Here is a 22,520-nt window from a genome sequence, read left to right as displayed (position 1 = left end):
ACTGGTCCTAATTATTTATGTTCTTTCCACACACAAAATACACTAGACTCTTTTCAAGACTCCAAATTCTCATTCAAACATGGCAACAGACTTAAAGTACTTTCTTGTGTTTTACATCAGGTTCAGATGGTTCTCCTTCGATGTGGCTTCTTTTGATATGGAGACACATACTGAAACTGTAACTGGCCCCACTCCCACAACTCAACATAGAATGGTGACATGCAAATTTGATAGATACTTGTGGTTTTTTTTTTTTTTTGAACAAATATATTTTTTTAAAGATTTTATTTATTTATTTGAGATCACAAGTAGGCAGAGAAGCAGGCAGAGAGAGAGGAGGAAGCAGGCTCCCTGCTGAGCAGAGAGCCTGATACTGGGCTCTATCCCAGGATCCTGGGATCATGACCTGAGCCAAAGGCAGAGGCTTTAACCCACTGACCCACCCAGGCGCCCCTAGATACTTGTTTTTAAAAGAGAGAGGCATTGGAGACATAGCCATTGATTGGTTTTCAATTACTGTAAATTAGAAATATTATAAAAATAAAAATGATCACAAAATGGATCAAAGACCTGAACTGATATCTAAAATTATAAAACTCTTAGAAATATAGACAATATGGACATCATTAAAATGAGAGACTTCTGTGCATCAAAGGACACCATCGAGAAGATGAAAAGACAGTACACAGAATGGGAGAAAACATTAGCAAATTATATGCCATAAGGGATTAATTTCCAAAATTGTAGAGAACTCCTACAACTTAACAACAACAAAAACAAACAGCACAATTCAGAGTGGTCAAAGGACTCAAACAGACATTTCTCCAAAGAGATATAAATGGCCAGTAAGCATATGAAAAGATGCAAGTGCACCTTCAATATTTAAAAATATTTAATGTATTTTTATATTATAAAATACTTAATATCTTAATTATGTTAACTGACTGGAGAAGAAAAATGAGATGATCATCTCCATGGAAGTTGAAAAGTCATTTGACAAAATTTTCAAGTCCAATTTTGACCCCCAAATACTCTAAATGAATATTTGATTGCTACTACCTTAATATGATATACCCAGTCCACCTTGTGGAACACTACAGGCACTCTGACTAAATCAGGAATATCTTCTTTGAAGGCTCATGACAAGACCACATAAAGACAATAAGAAACAAACCAGAATAAGATAATATAAAAGCATTAGAGGCAGAAAATAATAAAAGGAGGAGGCCCAACAATCAATATTTAGATGATATGATTGCATATCTGAAACCTTAAAGAATCAACTGAACGAACTATTACAAATGAGTAATAAAAAATTCCCCGGGGCACCTGGGTGGCTTAGTGAGTTAAGCATCTGACTTCAGCTCAGGTCCTGGTATCGTGGTCCTGGGAATAAGGCCTGGGGCTTCTTGCTTAGCAGGGAGCCTGCTTCTCCCTCTCCCTCTGCCTGCTGTTTACTCCCCATCCCACTTGTGCACTCTCTCTCTCAAATAAGTAAATAAAGTCTTTTTACAAAATTCCTTAGAATAGAGAGGATGTGGATTTAATATAGAGACATCTTCATATACAAACAATTACCAGGAGAAGCTACAGTGATAGAAAAGACCCCACTTAGAGCAGCCATCAAAAAGAGAAAACATCCAAGAATGAACTTAACTGCAAGAGAGCAAGTCTTATTGGAATAGAAACTTTAATGTGTCCCAACTGATGTAAAAGACAACTTATGCAAATGAAAAGGCACATACTAGTTTTGAACCAAAATTATAACCAAAGGATATTCTTTATCCTAAATGACTTTATGAAGTGAATATGATTCCAATATAGATACTAACAGGGTTTTTGGAAACAGACTAAGCTGATTTTGAATTTCATTTAGAAAAAAAACAAGAATAGCTTAAAATCTGATTTAAAAAAATAGCAATAGGGTACTTTCACTAGACATAAAACCATATTATAACAGACTATGACATAATAGAATATACGATAAACCTCTATAATTAAAACTGTGTGAGGCTGCTGCACGAACAGCTATTGATCCAGAGTAAAAAAGCACATAAATTGTCCCATACAAATTTATAAATTTAGTATGTGTTACAGGTAGCATGTAATGTTAATGGTGGAAAAGATGGACTCTTTAATAAATAGTATTAGCAATAGGTAGTCATCTGAAACAAAATTAAGTTGGATCCCTACCTCCCATCATAAGGTATGGAAAAAAACACAAGTGATTTCCTTTATGATTCTGGAGTGAAGAAATCTGTAACTATTCAAAAACTAGGGGTGCCTGGGTGGCTCAGTGGGTTAAAGCCTCTGCCTTCGGCTCAGGTCATGATTCCAGGGTCCTGGGATTGAGCCCCGCATCAGGCTCTCTGCTCAGCAGGGAGCCTGCTTTCCAACCCCCCTCTGCCTGCCTATCTGCCTGCTTGTGATCTCTCTGTCAAATAAATAAATAAAATCTTAAAAAAAAAAAAACTATGCAAAACCCAGAAGTCATAAATGAAAAACTTGACAAAACCTCTCTTTCTGTAAAAATAAAGCAGAACAACAACAAAAAACAAAAACTTCCACAAAGCAAAAACACCATAAGAAAGCAAAAGATAGACTGAGAACAAGTATTTGTAACTTATATCATAGACACAGGGCTAATCTCCCAAACACATAAAGAATTCTTCAGAGTTGACAAGATAAAGACCAACCATAGATAAATGGGCAGACGGTATAAGTAGAGTGTTCACAGAAATGGAAATATTAATTGCTTTTAAATATATGACCAGATGGAAGTTGATACACCCTGAGGATGTGGGGCTGCTGGAGACAAGCACAAATGCATTGCTGGTCAGGGGTAGAAACTGCTGGGGTCCCTAAGGATGGCAATTTTCCTGTAAATACCAAATTAAAAATGCATATACCCTCTGAGCCACCAACCCCATATTGGGGAACTTACATACATACTCCCATTGGTGGAAAATGACATGTAAATAGATATTACAGTATCATTTGTAATAGTAATTGGTTGGAACTAATTAAAAAGGGAATGTGAATCAATACAGGAATCAGTGAGAGGGTGGTGGCTTGACGGTGGAGCCCCAAGGTCACATAACACTATGGTAACAAAGAACGGGAGAAACTCTACATTGATGAGTAAATATCTCCAAGGAATATTGTGAAGTGGAAAAAAAAAAAAGTACACAAGCCTGAATCATATGGTATATTTTATGTTAAGGAGAGCACAAGTAGGAATGTATATTCCTATTTCTTTACACTATATAAAGGAACTTCGTAAGAACACAGAAAATGCTAATAAGTACAAGCCACAGGTAGCTGTCCTGAGAACTAGGTGGAGGAAAAGTAGAAGTTTTCTCTGCCTTTAATATTTTTTGATTTTTTGAATCATCTAAATTTGTTTCCTATTCAAAAATAAACAGATAAAAAGATTTATAGTGAAGGCAGTTGACCTTGATAGAGGAAACTCGAGGACACGGGCTGGCGCCAGTATACATTCCTATTTCTGTTATCTCCACATATCTTCCCTGGCATTTTAAAGACGACCAGAATGCTGAGAGAGACGCTTGCCAATCCTCTGGTGTCTTCTTTCTGATCTCCCCTTATAACTCCATTGGTATTTTCAAGGCTAGCACCTTGCCAAAAAAGAAGTGTGCACATGCTTCATGCGAGAAGTGATGGACCATGGCAATTCTTGTTCCAATATTATGCTTGTTCTTTTTACATGACCCCGATCAGATCATATTAGAAGCCTGAGGAGAGAATTAAAGATAACCACTGGAATGGTAGATGCAGGGGATAAAAGGTTTAAATCAGTAGAAAAAGAAAAACTGGATGACTGCAGCATGTTAGAAAAGAGAAAAACAAATCACAACAATAAAGAGTAATAAAATAAGATAAAATGAGATGGGAGGAGCAAGACTAAAAATTACAGTCAGAAAAAATATGAAAATGTCAACCCCCCTCTGACAATATCTGGACTGCAGCTGTTTTGTTTGATTTCCAGTACAAACTTAAACATGAGCTGACAGGGGAACTAGGGTGAGGGAAACATTTTCTCTACATATTAAAAATCAGAACCATCAGAGTGCCATGCTGTGGGCAGTAATGACCTGGTAAGATGCTCCTCGGGAAAAAACTTGGAAATGGCTCTTAATCACAGACAGATGGGCTATTGAGGACCCAAATTTCTGCTCCATATAGCACAGACTCAATAATTTTGTTCCGTAAAATGTTTAAGGAAGGCATAACCAAAAGCCCATGGCTCACATTAAAAAAAAAAAAAAGAGAGAGAGAGAGAAGAAAAAGAAAAAAAAAAAAGAAAGAAAGAAAGGACAAGGAAAAACTCAATAAAGCTTCCACAGAATGACCAGCTTTGAGCAGTGTTGCTTCCTGATGTACCCTCCAAGTTAAACTGTTTATGTAATGTAGTCCAAAGTAATGGAATGAAGTGATGTACTATATGGAATCGTAAACTATAAACCAGTCATAAGCTGGAGAAAATCTTGTTTAAAAAAAAAACTGTAAGACTTCTTTATATATAGATATTAAGAGTGGTTCTATTGGTTTTTAAATACTTTTTCCAATTTGCTATTTATTTATGGCCTTTCCTTCGACCAAGAGAAATATTTCTGTTATATGAGTATTAAGATTGTATGCATTTTGCTTTCCTCTTTTATTTATATGTTTAAACTATCTCTGTATCAGAGATTAGCTAAAATCAAATTGTAGGGCACCTGGGTGGCTCGTTGAGCTGCTGCCTTCTGCTCAGGTCATGATCCTGGAGTTCCGGGGTTGATCTCCACATCAGACTCCCTGCTGAGCAGCTTCTCCTGCAGACCCCTCTCCTCTCGTGCTCTCTCTCTTTCTCTCTCTCAAATAAATAAAACCTTTAAAAGGAATCAAATTGTATTTTCCTCTCCTTTCCTTGCTTATTTAAAATTCTATGTTCACCGAATTATGAATTCATATATATATGTATACACACACACACACACACATACATATGTATATAAATGACTCTATTCCCATTTCTTTCTTCTGGTCTCTTGATGTAGCACATGAATTTCATTGTAAATATCTGGGTTTCTTTATTATTATTATTATTATTGACTGCAAATACTTCCCTTGTCATTCTTTGCACTGGGTGTGGAGGTGAGCTGCCCAGATCTCACTTCAGAAAAATCGACTGTGAGGTCCAGCATGTAAGAAACAAAAAGAGTCACCACTTTGGAAGGGGCAAATGCTCCTGATTAGCAAAGGGAGGTAGGGCTGCTTGTACACAATGACATCTGTAAAGAATGTGCGTGGAACCGAGGTGATCCACATAGGTTCTGCTTCCTACTCCCTTGATCTCCTGGGACTGTGAACGAATATGTGCATCAACCTCAGCTAATGAGCGTGATCACCAAGAGCTCAGTGACCCTTCCAGAAGGAGAGTCCGGATCACAATTCTAGGTAAGCAATCAAGAGAGGCAGAGCTAAGGGCAAGAGGGATGGAAATCGAACTAATGGTGGAGGAGGGAGATAGGCCCATTGGTTGTGTCTAGAAGGCTCACAGCACAGACATGGACCGTAACTTGTCTTTTGCCCTGGTTAAGACTTATCTTCAGAAAGAGGCCCATGAAAATCATGGAGGACAAATTCCCTGAAGATGTATGGATGTGTGCCCAAGACCAGGGGTGAGTGGTGACAGGTGCAGAAGTGCCCTGTTCCCATCTCCCAGTAAGAGAAGCTGCCCTGAGAGGGGGAATAGACAGTCTGCAGATATGGCACTGTTTTATCTGCCTCACTGTTGACGTCAAAACCTCAATCTCCCTGGGCTGCTCCCAGCCAGCAATGAGGGGGGCCAGGGTCCATTGACCAGGTTATTCCTCTCCGACTCCAGACTCCTCTGAATCTGTCATTTTGCTCAAGGGCATCTCACAGCCTGCCAGAGACTTGGTCAGAATTTCACGCGAGAAGAAGCCCCTCTGGCTCAAATTTCCATCATTTCCTCTCTCCTTTCACAGGTGTCCCCAGAGTCTCATGCTTTGCGGGAAACAGAGTAATCAAAATGACCAATACATTTTGAGCTCGAACATTTTTATGTTTAAAAAAAAAAAAAACAAAACCAGGAGCACCTGGTGGCTCAGTGGGTTAAAGCCTCTGCCTTCAGCTCGGGTCATGATCTCAGGGTCCTAGGATCGAGCCCCGCATCGGGCTCTCTGCTCCGTGGGGAGCCTGCTTCCCCTTCTCTCTCTGCCTGCCTCCCTGCCTACTTGTGATCTCTGTCAAGTAAATAAATAAAATCTTAAAAAAAAAAACCCACAAATATAAGCAGTCAAAACAGAAGACAAATGGCAACTGGGGGAAGGATTTGTAACATTTGAGAAGGAGGCTAATAAAAATATTGAAGGCCAAAGTGCCCTGATTTTAGGGATGAAGCACAAATTTGGCTCTAGCTTTTTATCAGCAAATGTGTAAAGCCAGCTCACAGTGTCTGTAAGATAGTAGCAGATGAACTGTTCAGGAGAAGCACAAATATTCCAGTACTAGGGCCAGGATGAAAAAACTCTTGAGAGTCCACATAAAGAGACCATTGTGTAACATAATCAACAACATTCTTACAGTTGACACAACGATGAATTTCATGTAACTGTTTTGTAGGGTGTCCTGCAAGGCTGACCAACAGCCTCAAACTAAAGAGAGATTCTAGGGTTACATTGGGAAAATGTTGTACAGGTGGTCTTTGCTAGATACTTGCCTGACTTAGCTCTGGGGTACATTTTAAAGGATCTGAGGAGGTGACAAAGAGCAAATTCTTGATGTTCCTTTATAAATACTGTGCTGCATACCCATAGCTAACAGATATTAGGTAGCTGGGAGTTCAATGCTGCATATCCTATACGTTAAGTTAGGCTGTTCTAGGGATCTAGGAAAAAAAAGTGGTCTCGGTAGGACACTAAACTAGTGTAGGAGCGACATCTTTTGGGGAAATTTAAATCTAATGATCAGGAGTTTCTGAGGGAATACTGTAGAGTTTGGCCAAGATTCTCTTTAGGAAAGAAACAACATTGAATATGCACTCTCAGGCAGATGGGCCATTAGGTTCCAAATTCCTGCTCAATATAACCTAGTCTTAATTAATATTAGTCTGGAAAATGTGTAAAGAAGGCATAGCTAGACATCGTGTCCATTAAACCCACCCCCTGGCTCCCAAAAAGCATCCATAGAAAGCCTAGCTTTGAGCACTGTGATTTCCTGATGTTCTTCCAAGCTAAATTATTTGAGTAATGTACATCAAGGTAGCTGAATGAAGTGACCTTCTGTATAGAATTAATCAGGAACCAACTGAAACTTGGAAAATATTTTGGTTTTTCTAAATTTCAGAAGCTCTCTATATACTCAGGATATTACTTTTCTGTCAAACACTCATGTTCTAAAAATTTCCAGCCTGTATTTTTCCTATTTATGTCTTTTGGTATATTGGTTTTAAATTTTTATGTAACGGGATGAAGCGATTCTTGTTTTTATCCTTTGCTTTATTCTTAATGGGTCTTTTCTCATCTTGAGATATCCACTTACACTTTCTACTTATTTTATGTCTCTAAACCCATTACTCATCTTAAATGTCTTCTGGTATATAGAGTAAGAATGAGTGTACTCTTCCCATACCCATAGCTAAGCAGTCATCTTGGGGCTATTTAAAGGATATTTCTACCTTTCCCTAGAAAGTGAAATCAAACTATTACCTTACCCAAGTATCTCCTCAATTAAAAATCTGTTTCTGTGTTTGCTATTCTGTCCATTAATCTATATATTGTGCCATCTACTATACCACACTGATATAGCTATAAACTTAATCATGTGTCTAAACATCAAATTGTCCAAGTTCTACCCTTCTCATTAGTCTATTTAAATTTTTTTCTTGGCTGTTCTTGTCCATGTATTCCTTCTTTATAGGTTCCAAGTTAAATTTTGTAGTCTCTGAGAAAGGGCTCCAGCTCCGTGTCCTGTGTGTGTGTGTGTGTGTGTGTGTGTGTGTTTTGAAAGTGCTGGGCCCCTCAGGCTTCAACTACATGTTTTCTATCACAGGTGGAGATGAGATGGAAGGAGGTAAAGAAGAGATGGCTTCTTAGTTCTAGTTTGCTCTTTCTAGACCAGAGCTGGCTGTCACTGCTCTTCTCCTGAATTACGCAAGAGAAACACATCTTGCCCCTCAACACACTAACTATCTTCTGAAACCAACCTCTTGTATTCTCACATAGGAGGATCTACTCCTTTTATTAGCAGGACTTTGATCTGATGACTTGTCAAACAAAACAAAACAAAACAAACAAAAAACATAACTGGCTTGTTTATGAAAAAGCTATAGTCAAAATGAAGTACTTACTGTGATGACAGACAGGGCTATGAAGAGGGCTAAGAATAAAAAAACAAACAAAACCCCACAAAACTGCCAGATACAGAATAGAGCTTTGTTTTTACTGTATGATAAGCCTTTAATATGACAAACATTTATAAAATTGGAGATATTTTAAATTTGAAAATTTTAAAAAGGGAAAATAAATTTAATTAGGACATTTTTCTCTCTTGAGATAAGAATCTTGATGCCATCTTTTTATTAAGATGTAAATGTCATGTTTTTCATTGTGATACTAAGTACAATTTTACCTTTGACTCCTTTAGAGACAAAGGATATGTCATTTCATTCAGTTTTACAGTCTCCCAAATTCTTCATAATTGTTACTTCTGAACATGGATAAAATATCTGCATACTAGTATTCATATTCTAAGGCCACTATTCCTAAAATCTATGCAGAGTTCAGGTATTCCAATTTTGTCATGTTATTAATTATAACTTGATTAATATTAATATTAGCCTATATCAAACTTTAAGATTTTTTTTCAAGAAAATTGATCAGTAATGAATCTGACATAGGTATGGTTCTGAATCACTTGGTAACCTTAGAATTTTCTCTGAAAGTACACATAAATATAGCCAAGTAGGTGGTATTATTGATACCTGGGCTTTCAACTACAATACAAAATGTCACAAATGAACTTTTCATAAATTTTTCTGTAAGTTCTCTAGTGTACCTTGATATATTGAGGAAGATAAGAGTTTTTCCCATTTTCAAAAGCTTATTTCTTTTTGGCATGTGATTTCTGCTTATTTCTTTGGGCATGTAATTTTTGCTACATTCAGTAGATATGCTTTTAAAAGTTACCATCTGTTAAATGTTTTGATGAAATTTTTTCACTTAATATATATCTGAATTTCACAGCATTATTATTTTTAATTTTTTTTTATTAAAATCAAGTCCTGTTGAAATGTCAGGCTCATTTAATTCATTAATCTTATTTATACTGGCACTCACATATACGTTTCTAAGTACTGGCAATGGGTTTTAGCTTAGTTTATTTCATAATGAATTTTTAAGTTGTGTTCTTTGACACAGTTACATTTTGCCTATTAAACACAGGGGAATATTTTTGACTTTCACAAAAAGCACAATCTCTCTCTCCTTTTAAAATACATGGCTTTCTTACTTCCAATAGAGATAGGAGTCCAAATAAATAATACTCTACTACAAGAAAAAATAATCACGTAAGTGCAACGGCAAAATGGCTGTTGACATATGGGCCCAGCATAAAGCAAGAAAATGAGGAATGACAGGATGGACCCACAGTGAGTAAAAGACTATATGGTATGGCTGGGGCTCAGTTCTGCAGGCGGTTGCAGTGGAGGGCAGAAAGACCCCTATCCTGCTGCCAAGTCACTATTTACCTGGCTGCATGAGTGAGTTACATTTAAAAAAAAAAATAACATTATGCAAATCAACATTCTAACAGGCAAAGACAGTATATCTTTAGCCTCTTGTCCAAATGGCTAAGGAAAAGTTTTTTTCCCAGCTGCCTCACCCTTGCATGACTGCCTACCTGTCTCAAGTGGGGTTAGCACTTGACACCATTTCTTGTGGAGTTCATGAATTCACCTAGCAAATAACTAATAGGCATTGTTCTAAGAATTGGGGATACCATGGTGAATAAAACGGAAAAATCATTGTCCTCGGAAAAATCAGGTTCTCATCGGGAGGGATAGAAAATAAAAAAATAGGTAAGCAAAGGTATAAGTGAGTCATAACTATGGGGCAAAAAAAAGAAGCCATTCCAGTATTCTAGGAAAGAGCTGGTGATCACATCGGAGGTGACAAAAAGTGGCTGAATTACTGAATTATGCATGTATTTTGAAAAATGAAGCTGCCAAGATGTACTAAAAATTATCATGTTAAGGTGTAAGAAAAGAGGAGTTAAAATTGTTTATCTGAACAAGTTGAAGGATGTAGCTACCATTTACTGAGAAGAGGAAGTTTGTGGTGTTTTTGTGATCAGTATTGGGAAGCTTGGTTTTGGTTTTGACTTGTTATGTTTGATATGTGTTTAGATATTCAAATGAAGATGTTAAGTAGGCAGTTGGATATTTGAGTCTAAATTGTAGAGAAGAGGTTTAGACTGAAAATATAAATTTGGTAGTCCTCAGAATATAGGTAATAAAGACATGTGATATCTCTAAGGTGGTATCTCTAAGAAGTGAGTGTGGAGTTCTAAGGTCTGAGTTTTGGGGGACAAGGGAACAAGACTGGAGGAATGGCTATTAAGGGGGAAGACAACAGGAGATGATGATGTCCTGGAAGCATAGAGAAGGTGGCTGGACGGGCATGCAGTAAATCAACTGTGTCAAGTACTACTTATAGGTCAAGTAGGGTGAAGATTGAGACAGATCATTGGATTTGGCAATATGGAAGTTCTTGTTGATCTTGAGAAGAGCAGCTTGGGTCTGTAAGATAAAATAAATGAGGCAGTAGCTCTGGGAACACAAGAGATAAAGAGGAGTTTTGTTTTTAAGATGGGAGAAATAAAGCCAGAATCCCTTGGCTGATGGTTAAGCCTCTATATGCCCACTTTGTGTCTAGCTCATTAATAACCGGTAAGAAATATCCTCTTGACCCCAGAGTTGTAACCTTACTTAGATTAGTGCTAGAATAGTTTTTTAAAAAGTAAGGTAATGAAAGTATTGTTTTCACAGAGATGTTGGAGTTCAAATTCTTAAATTCTTAATTCTTTTTTTTTTTTAAGATTTTATTTATTTATTTAAGAGAGAGAAGTGAGAGAGAACATGAGCAAGGAGAAGGTCAGAGGGAGAAGCAGACTTCCCATGGAGCTGGGAGCCTGATGTGGGACTCGATCCTAGGACTCCAGGATCATGACCTGAGCCAAAGGCAGTCGTCCAACCAACTGAGCCACCCAGGCGCCCATTAAATTCTTAATTCTTGAAATAAGTTGGATTTAGGTAGACGAAAAAAGAGTGGGAACAAAAGAAGAGTATGATATTTGGGAATAGTAAGATGTCCTGGCTGGAATTCATATTAAGAAGAGATGGGGTAATAAACAGAGAGAGCTTTTACTAGTAGTTGACTCCAGCTTTGTTGTTTTGGCAATGGAGAGCAAAAGAATTAAATAATCCATCTGCAGCAGCTTTAGAATTAAAAAATAAAGTCTTGTTAATAGTTTCCTTTTTAGTGACTTTATTATTAGAAAATTCTCTCAAATGTTTTCTCAATAAGGAGTAAAAGCTAATAAAACTAGCAGAATTTTAAAATATTGTAATAATTACTTTTAAGTATGAAGATTTTGCCCTCTGGAAGACAAAAATACCTCTAGGCAACCACAAATTTCTTTTTAAAATGTTCATCTATCCCATTTTTATGCTCTGGAATGGTATTTTAAAAGTAAGAAATAAATAAGTCACTTCTAATTAAACCATTACATATTTACAGTTCATGATGTCAAGTCTACTTTTGGAAAACAGTCTCTTGTTTATATAACTTTATAGATCTAACTTTTAAGTGAGTTGGGGGAAATCAGAGGCAGAGACAAACCACGAGAGACTGTGGACTCTGAGAAAAAACTTAGGGTTTCTTGGGGGGTTGGTTGAACCTGGTGGTGGGTATTGTGGAGGGCACATATTGCATGGAGCGCTGGGTGTGGTGCATAAACTCTGAATTTTGGATCACTGAAAAAAACCTTAAATTAAAAAATATATAAAATATTTCTAAACCGCACAAGACACTAGAAGGGATTTCATTAGAAGAAAGACAAATATAGATTTAATGGAGCTTTTCAAACAGGCATATTTTAAATTTTCACCAATCCTCAAAATCACTCTTAATAAAACCAGACTTAGCTTTTGGAATGTCTGAATTAAGTTCTGAAGGTAACTACCTGAGTTATCTTTTACAAAAGGGAAGCAGGGAGGTTGAGCCATAGGAAACTGCCATTATTTTATTTTTTAAAGATTTTTAAAAATTTATTTATTTGACAGATAGAGATCACAAGTAGGCAGAGAGGCAGGCAGAGAGAGAGGAGGAAGCAGGCTCCCTACTGAGCAGAGAGCCCGATGTGGGGCTTGATCCCAGGACTCTGGCATCATGACCAAGGCAGAGGCTTTAACCCACTGAGCCACCCAGGCGCCCTTAAACTGCCATTTTTATAGGCTAAAAATGAGTGTTGTAATTAACAGCTCAACATAAAATTCCAACTTGACTCTCCCAGGGTTTGTTAAAAGTCCCAACCTCAAGGTGGAGGGACAATCTAAAGGAAGCCACACATTGTCCTAGAAATTGCACATTCTTTGGAGAACTGGCTTTTTTTTTTTTAAATTTATTTTCAGCGTAACAGTATTCATTATTTTTGCACCACACCCAGTGCTCCATGCAATCCGTGCCCTCTATAGTACCCACCACCTGGTACCCCGACCTCCCACCCCCGTCCCTTCAAACCCTCAGGTTGTTTTTCAGAGTCCATAGTCTCTCATGATTCACCTCCCCTTCCAATTTACCCCAACTTCCTTCTCCTCTCCATCTCCCCATGTCCTCCATGCTATTTGTTATGCTCCACAAATAAGTGAAACCATATGATAATTGACTCTCTCTGCTTGACTTATTTCACTCAGCATAATCTCTTCCAGTCCTGTCCATGTTACTACAAAAGTTGGGTATTCATCCTTTCTGATGGAGGCATAATACCCCATAGTGTATATGGACCACATCTTCCTTATCCATTCGTCCTTTGAAGGGCATCTTGGTTCTTTCCACAGTTTGGCGACCGTGGCCATTGCTGCTATAAACATTGGGGTACAGACGGCCCTTCTTTTCACGACATCTGTATCTGTGGGGTAAATACCCAGTAGTGCAATGGCAGGGTCATAGGGAAGTTCTATTTTTAATTCCTTGAGGAATCTCCACACTGTTCTCCAAAGAGGCTGCACCAACTTGCATTCCCAACAGTGGAAGAGGGTTCCCCTTTCTCCACATCCCCTCCAACACATGTTGTTTCCTGTCTTGTTAATTTTGGCCTTTCTAACTGGTGTAAGGTGATAACACAATGTGGTTTTAATTTGGAGAACTGGCTTTTATTGAGTATCTATTACATGAAGGTTCCACCCTTGGTCCTATAGTTTATTTACATTAATTATAATCTAGTAAAAAAATTAAATATAAACACAGATACACATTAAATTTTACCATACTTACAAGCTTCCTATGCTAACATTTGAAATAATAAGGCCCTCGTGGAGAAAAAAATCACTCACCTTTAAAATTGTAACTGGTTAACTTATCTTACAAGGGAAAGGTAGGGTGCAAATGTTATTTTATACCAGCACCTAAAACAAATCATAGGATCTAGCTTAGAGGTACAGTGAATGGTTTTAGGTCAAGGCTATCAACTTTTAAGGCTATGTTGGCTTCTATGTTCCCATAGAAATGGGAAGGTTTGGCAAAGGAAACAGAAGGATCGAGATAGGTTTGAGTCAAGCAAGTCGCTTCTGGGACCAGATGGTAGATGTCTCAGTGCAATCTATCGTAGAGAAAATCTGAGTTTAGAGAGCCTCTGTGGCTTTTATCTCAATTTTAGTGTGTCGAAATATCCTGCTAAACATCTTTTTCTGAAGAATGGTATGAATGAGCAATGCTAGTCAGAATCTGAATCAATGCAGAAAGGGTATTAAAACCTATACCATAAAGAAATGCTATCCTATGGGAGCTTCCACCACAATCACCTCTTACCCATAAGACTCATTAAGAAAATTAAATGTAAACAGAATATACTTTAATTACAAAAGGACTATCTTGCATTTATTATATATAATAAAACAGTGGGGCATAGTAAATGAGATCACGTGATGAAGAAAGGGCTTGCTAGTTAAGTTTTAGGGTTGAATTTGAATAGGAGAGAAAACATATTCATTGGGCATCACTACTGGAAGACATAAGTGCTTCCAAAAAACAGAAATGCTGGTCATCTTTCTTTTTCAATTGTTTCATCAGGAAGAATCTTTTTTAGGCGATAAAACTTACAAGCTAAATTAAAATGCACTCTACTCATTGGCAAACCACACCAGCAAGAATAATGTGATCATGGTACTTGGAAGTTTTTGATTTATAACTATACTATCCTCTACTTATAAGGCTGCAGTCTAGGAGGCAGAGCAATGAATCATTACAATTGTCTATCTGGGAAATGTCAAAAGATTAAGTAAGGGCAGAAGAAGAGAGAAAAAGAAAGAACACACATTTCTATCTGAGAATTATTCCACAATTAATGGGAAGAGATCACTGGCACATAAATCCAGTGCTAAAGAAATAATAATTAAAATTTTAAGATCTTCAAGTAAGACTACTAATAAACCACAGTGCTTGAACCTCCTGGGTAGAAAGGCAGATTATCCTCTGACACCCTGATAACTAAATCATTCCTTATTCAACTATCACAGTGACCTCTCCCTATGCACAAAGAGTTTGGAAAAGCAAATTCAAGCTGAAGAAATAAATTAGAAATTTGAACCAATCATGAATGGATCCAGATTTTTTAAAAAAAGGACACATACAGTTTAATCGATAATTTGCCCATACAAAAATAAGCATCCACAGAACGTTTATTTACTGTTTAAATTACTCCATATATTCATATACCAAGAACAGAAAATATATTTTATCCCACATACAATAAGAGCAAACAAGTGCAATCTTTCAAACATTAAACGTTATAATCAAATCTGTACAACAGATAAATAAATTTATACCTCTAACAGTTAGCTTGTAACAAAACAAGACAAAAAACATATATTGCCCAAAGTCACCGGTTTACTTAAAATTCTACTTATGGTTATAAGTCGCAGTCAAAACAGCTTGAATCTTTACTATACTGCACCAGTTAGATTGATAAATATATTTTTCTTAGAAACAGGGGGAGGGGAGGTAATAGGAAATACCAAAATGATTATAAAGAGCTTTCCAAACACTGGAAGTACTAGACAGAAATTAATTAGTTGGAGGAAAACATACTAATTAGATCCACAGGGTAACTGGTATCATACTGGTATAGCTTAAGGAAAGGAAACAAATGGATGAATGTTTCAGTTGGAAAGAAAATTTGGCCTTTCTATAAAAGAAGTGACAATAACATTGACAGTGACAAAACCCTGTCATGGAGCCTAAAACAACTCTGTGAGACAAAGTATACAAAGATTTAGGTATACCTGAAAACCACAGTCTGGAAGAAAAACCATGTCAGGAAACAGGTAACATCAGCACGTGAACACATATAAATTAAAGGCATACTGTTCATTGTTCCACATCATTGCACATATGGTAAGAAAACAATACTGCAGTCATTCTGGAGTAAGAAAGTTTTCAGTGAAATAGGAAGTTCCATGATGAATACAGGTGTAGACAATCTAATTACCACAAATTTAGTAAAGATCAAAACACTCAGCGGTGCCACTAAGCTAATTAAATTATGTTTTTACTGGAAAGGTAATTATTTCCCTGCCTTCGTGTTAACTTAAAATCATTTATAAATGGAAACACACAGATCCAGTAGAAAAGACGTTTCACATGCAATCCTATACAATGCACTCTGCTTCAACTGGTTTTCAGCATTTCCCATTGGAGACGTACATTTCCGATATATACAACCACACATGTTCAACAGACGCCACCGAGCTGTCCTCTTGCCACTCGCGTTTTTAATTTACATATACATTTCTATCTCCAGATAGATGCTTTTCTCCTCTAGGTAGACACAAAATTAGCCTGAAGAGTTTTAAGTTTCTTAGGATTTTAGGAACCTAATGCCTTGACTTATCTTGAATCGACGATAAGATGAGGAGTCCACAGAAAAATGCAGCTATACATGCCAACCTTTTCAAGAGAGATGAGTTATCTTTAGGAATAATAATCTGTGCAAGATCATTAGTGATCTGAGAAATTTCGTGAGCCACACAAACAAATATGAAAGTGCTGACAATGATGTTGAGCATAGGGTTTCCAGGTATGAGTACCAAGATGCCTCTGGTGTCGGCGGCCAGCCAAATGTGGTACTGGCAAATAAAGAGCTGGAAGGAGAGTATTTAAAGTTAGATATATACAGAGGGTCAACGACTACATCACAATTTTGCCTAATTTAAACATTTCCTAGCATAATTATGTTAGAAGGCTTTTTCCAAACCATTCACTTCCGTTGCACTCTTGGTCCTGAAAAGCTGACTGTAGTCTGCTCTTCAGAACTCCTACTTGCTGAAGCATGGCCTCAGCATCCCCAAGAAATCACACAGGGACTTTACAACTGGAAAACACACACACACACACACACACACACACACACACATATATTTTTTTGCATGACATAGAAGACAGCTGACAGAAGGATTTCTGGACTCTGGTCTTTAGACCCCAAATAAAGAGTTACTGTGGGTCCGTGCACATATGTGCATACTGCATATTTACACATATTTGTGAATATATTTCTTATGTGGATATATGAACAGGAAGTGATATGGGCGTTATGATATCCTTAAGTTTGCTCTGCACAGCCAAATGTTTCCAACTACATTTGCCTGTTCCTAAAGTAAACTGCAACTTCCATATGAGTATACATATTAGTTGACACCACTACAACTTTCTTTTTCTTTCTTTTGAAGAGTGGTGGGCAGCAAAGCAAAGTTTATTGAGCCATACTACAAAGCTCCGGAAGAGAGAAGGGACCTCAGAGGGTTGCCCTACAACTTTCATTGTGGTTACAAATGCGGTTCTTTCATCACATTGTTTCAAAATATCAGAGAGTAGAAAAGTGCAAGCTACCTCTCAAATATGAGAATATACAATTTTGATATTTTTAATAGAAATACCAAATTATAAATTCATTCATTAAATAAAAATGCTCATGCTCCTAATATTAAGGGGATAGCAAAACAAAAATTCTTTTATTTACTGAATGACTTGGTAAGTCATTCTTGGTTAATAATTCTGAATTCTATTCAGTCTCACTTATGAGACAAAAAACAATAGAACATTTATTAAAGAACTCAGAAAAATTTATTTTCCCTATTTTAAGGACAACTTAATAAATCTTATACTCTAAAATATATCTTTTATTAAACAGATTAAAATCTGTTCTGTTTCCTCATTAAAATGTTCTACTTTGAATAATAGAGTTCAGAATATTCAGAATTTTTTAAAAACCTACTTTAAGGTTTTAAATAAGTCATAGTCAGTATTTCATATAAAACATAATAAGGTTAAAAAATTTTCCCAAATTTCCAATCTAATGGTGAATTTTATTAGGATAAGTATTGATAAACTAAATTCCAGTAATATTTAATTATGGAGATGAAGAACAAATCAAAATCCCTTCAGCTTGACTTCATTTCTATCTATTTATAAATTTCATTTCTATCTATTTAACTTTTTTCTTTTCTGATCTCAGCAATTTAGTGCTTAAAAGCTTAAGACAATATAAAGAATATTTGAAAGTCTCATTTAAATAAGCTTTTAGAAATATACTACTTTATTGCTGTTGAAAGTTCTGAGTTTCTTCTCTGTATTTCCATAAAGAACACAGCTTTGATTTTTTAAAAAAATGTATTTTGGATTTACACACACACACACACACACACACACACGTAACACTTGGCTCTGTAAGATCAAACAAAATATTAATGTACCAACCTCTAATGAGATTTTTCCAAACCAAGCAAAAAATGAGCTATAAACTGATCGGGCATATCCAGGGATATTCCTTATGAGGATGAAGGCTAAAATCTAAGGAAAAACCACAAAGGCAAAATAAATAAAAAATAAAAGCATTTGCTTTCCTTCAAGTGATAACTTTATTATCTATGTTCTTGAGTTTGATATATACACAATTTTTTTTTTGATAGGGAAAGTTTTAGCAAGTTATTATTTTTTTTAAGATTTTTTATTTATTTATTTGACAGATGGAGATCACAAGTAGGCAGAGAAGCAGGCAGAGAGAGAGGAGGAAGCAGGCTCCCCACTGAGCAGAGAGCCCGATGTGGGGCTTGATCCCAGGACTCTGGCATCATGACCAAGGCAGAGGCTTTAACCCACTGAGCCACCCAGGTGCCCCAGCAAGTTATTTTTGTTCTAGACTCCATCCGAGCTAGATTTCTCAACATGTGATCTGTATACCGGGTATTAGTGTAGATTTTAGGTAGCACACCGCTGAACAATTTTAGGTACATTTGAATAAATTATAAATCCACCTGAGGCCCTTTGTGTAGAAAGAAATGGTATCATATTTTGTGTAGGCAAATTAAAAAAATCCCATTATAATTTGGCTTCTTCCATAAAGTATCTGCCTGATTGGCAGCAACAAACTCCCCTCTTGCACTCCTCAAAAGCCCCTTCCATTAACAGCCATGTAAATATGCTCTGAGAAATGGCACAACTTTGAAGGTGTCCTCATGTTTGCACTATGTGGCCAGGCAGATGACATACTGAACTGCATTCACATGTCATATATTTTACCCTTTCAATCTCTTCTCCAGCTTTTGGGCACCTGGCCTTCACCCTTCTCCCACATCCTTTTTTACCAGATGGAACAATCCTGAGTTTTCTAAACTTCTCATTCAATGTCACATTCAGTAACTAGTTTATCAAGCAAAGAACTCTCTTTAGAATCTCCTGTCCTTATAAAGAAGCAAGAAATTGTAAAGAAAAAACTGTTTTCGCCTTCACAGATACCTTTCAAAAACCTTTTCTCATAAAAAGATTGAAAAATCTATTATTTCAGAGAAAAATCCCATATTCGGTGTTGATCCTACTCTGGGCATCTGGTCAAGGATCTCGGAATAGGCCTTTGGGATACATACAGGATGAGCAAGGAGGAGATCTGTGGGTCACTCTATCATTGGGAAAAAGGAACCAAAGCGAACTACTCAGGTACTGTTAAGTTGAGTGATCTTCATGGGCAGTAGCATCAAAGAGCCTCAAGTTTGAATCTGGCCTTTGCCTTGTATTGGTTCTGGGATTGAAGGTGAGGTGCTTTATTTACTCCCTTAGGTCTGTTTCCTCATTCATATGAATAGGGATAAGATTTCCTTTGAAGGTGGATGGGAACATTAGATGGGAAAACATATATAAGATACTTATCATAACATGCATTGTGAGCCATTTAAAGAAACATATTAGGTAATTAATAGCACAGGTGGTATATATAAGTGGTAAAAATCATAAAGGTGAGACCTACATAAAGCCCTCACACATGAAAGCCTTCAATGAGTTATTATTGTATTAATAATTATTATATTGTATTAAAGTATTAATAATACTTTATTATTATAATGTATTGCACAAACTGTAAAATGCTAGAAGAATGACACAGATAAATACGAATCACTAGTCTGAGCATCAGAAAATCCAAGAAGAGCCCTAAGCAAATCACTTTTTTCTAACTTTAATCTACCCTTTCTCAATGCGTACTCATTTCTTACCATATTCCAGTCTGTGTTTTGTCATACACTTAGTAAACGATGTGATCAGGGGAATAGAAAAATCAAAGAAATGATAGCCATGGAGATGACAACTGGGGCCTAGGGAGTCATCATTATTAGCTTGATAATGAAATAATAATAACACTTAGAATTTGTTTAGCAGTTGTAACTTGCTAGATACTATGCTAGCACTTAATATATATTACTTCTAGTTAACTACCTGTATGCTGTTCTATAGCAAGCCTTTCTGGAAATTTCTATCCAGACTGATGGGCAAAACTAAAAGGTCAGGATTCAAGGACTGATCTGTAAGAGTGAAACAGACAAAAGGGATTAAGAGTACACTATCTTTTTTTTTTTTTTTTAAAGATTTTATTTATTTATTTTACAGAGAAAGATCACAAGTAGGCAGAGAGGCAGGCAGAGAGAGAGAGAGAGAGAGAGAGAGAGACAGAGAAGCAGGCTACCTGCTGAGCAAAGAACCCAATGCGGGGCTCAATCCCAGGACCCTGAGATCATGACCTGAGCCAAAGGCAGTGGCTTAACCCACTGAGCCACTCAGGTGCTCCAAGAGTACACTATTTTGATGAGCACTGAGAAATATATAGAATTATTGAACTATTATATTGCACACCTGAAACTAATATAACACTATTAAACTGTACTTGAATTAAAAAAAAAAAAAAAAAAAAAAAAAGGATTGATCCATAAGCAGGGCCAGGCTGATAAAATACTTTCTAACAAAACACTGGGAATCTTGTGCATGTTAAACTCCTAAGCCCCCTCAGATAAGTATACTAAGGACATATAATTGTATATGAATTTTTAATAATCACATCCATACCTACACCCCCACATCTACCTCACCTGTTGGTGTCTGAGAATAAGAGTGAAACGTAATAAGGATGTAAAATTTGGGGCTCCCTGGATGCCCTGATTTTTACAACACAGGACTAGCACTCTTGAAAAGAAGTAGCTGCCGATAAAATCAGTACTTGCTTTAATTTGTGCTCCCAGTCCATTCTTTTATTCTGCAACAGAGGACCTCAAGTCCTCGCTGGAAAAGTACTAAGGAAATAGGAGTGTGCGGAGGGCAGTGACTGGAAAGGAAGGTGATAAGGCTCAGGACTGCTTGTGAGTTCTTCTGTATAGCCACTCTTTCCCTTAGCTCTCTTTATATCGTTCTGTACTGGTGCACTGTGAATGATAACACCTCCCTTCCATCAGGAGTAACAGAGATGATAACACATGCGTTATGCAAAAAGTTACTGGTGAGCACTACTACTGTCTATAGAAGTCATGAAAACACTACATGAATACAGTACAGTGTTTAAAATTTCATTATCAATTGTATTTGAAGAGTCTGTCACATGCTTGGTTCTACAGACTATACAGAGGTTTAAGGGAATAAGAGTTCTGCAGTGCAGAGAACTTGAGACCTCAGAGCAGATCCTCTAGAAATCATCCTTGCTCCTCTTTACTGTTCAGTTTTTAGGTCTTGGCTTAGACACTGCTTTCTCCAGGAACCCTGCTCTGACACCAGGGCAGGTTGGAAAGAAGTCCCACGTGTTACCAAAGCAGCTGGTACTTAACTATTGCTACACTACCACCATGTCCCATAATGAGCCACAACCAGAGGGACCTTTGCAGAATGCCAGGCTGATTTGAGCTGCTCTTTGCCTCTGGCCACCTCCCCAGTCACTAACACAGACTTCTCTAGACTCTGGCTCTTGGAGCTGTAGCCCAAATGGCCTTCTTCAAATTCCCTGAATGCAAACATGCTCCCTTCCCCGACAGGGCCTGAATCCCTGCTGTCTGCCTTCATCCCTCCATTCTCCACTTAATTTTCCCAGGGAAATAATTTCTGTCCCTGACCACACCTTGCTTCAACTCCAACTAGGTCGGATCCCCATATTAGATTCTCTTGTAATATCATGTACTATTAATCATTACACATGATTCTAGGATTACTACTTAAAACAGAAGAATGGAGGCTCTGGGAGCATAGGAACTAGGTCTGATTTGGTTACCACTGTAATCCCCCAGCCTGATAGCTAGTGCATAGTGGGTATCAAATGTTTGTTGAATGAATAAAAAATGTCTGATGAATGAATGTTGACAGGTCCACATCACTGTTAGAATGTAAATTCCATGAGGGCCCAGGAGCTGTACGCATCTTAACACTGAACTTCTTACACATGTATGTACGTGTACATACAGCATGGGACTTAATACATCAATAGTTATACTTAAATAAGTAAATGAAGAAATAGGAGTAAATGAGGACAAAGCAAATATGAGGAGAACTAACATTTTTGAAGTGCCTCCTAAGTGACCAATACCAATCATTTCCATACATTTAATATAACAATCCTTTAAAAGAGATTTTAACATCCCTGGACAGTAAAGGAAGGTAGGGCTTTGGAAGATTAAGTAATATACCTACATTTTATAGTTTGATCTCAAATCTCACTGCCTCTAAAGACTGCATTCTTATCAAGAATAAAGAAAAAGTTTATTTTCTAAATCAAGACAATTACCTGCACCACAGATACAGATGGGTGGAGTTCATTGCACTCTGCTTTGTTTTTACAACTGCTAGCCCAGATGGAATAGGTCTAAACCAAAAAAAAAAAAAAAAAAAAAAAAGGATCAGTTCAAGAAAACAGGCCCTCAG

At 37.1% G+C, this 22,520-nt stretch overlaps 1 protein-coding gene across 3 annotated transcripts in view; it reads right to left on the bottom strand.

Annotated features, from left to right (window-relative positions):
* Positions 1–14,965: 14,965 nt before the first annotated feature.
* Positions 14,966–22,520, bottom strand: part of CASD1 (CAS1 domain containing 1) — a 57,406-nt gene continuing 49,851 nt past the window's right edge. For all 3 annotated transcript variants that reach the window (XM_044246048.1, XM_044246047.1, XM_044246049.1), the window contains 3 exons: positions 22,384–22,461; positions 18,057–18,149; positions 14,966–16,444 (listed from right to left, as the gene is read on the bottom strand). In XM_044246048.1, the coding sequence (XP_044101983.1) occupies positions 16,178–16,444; positions 18,057–18,149; positions 22,384–22,461 (438 nt within the window). In that variant the 3' untranslated portion in view covers positions 14,966–16,177. The remainder of the gene's footprint in view (positions 16,445–18,056; positions 18,150–22,383; positions 22,462–22,520) is intronic.

This window comes from Neovison vison, chromosome 4 (assembly GCF_020171115.1).
Source record: "Neovison vison isolate M4711 chromosome 4, ASM_NN_V1, whole genome shotgun sequence".
In the NCBI taxonomy this organism is placed as follows: Eukaryota; Metazoa; Chordata; class Mammalia; order Carnivora; family Mustelidae; genus Neogale; species Neogale vison.
Note: the sequence above shows the minus strand (reverse complement) of the source record. Positions and strands in the feature narration are given on the sequence as shown.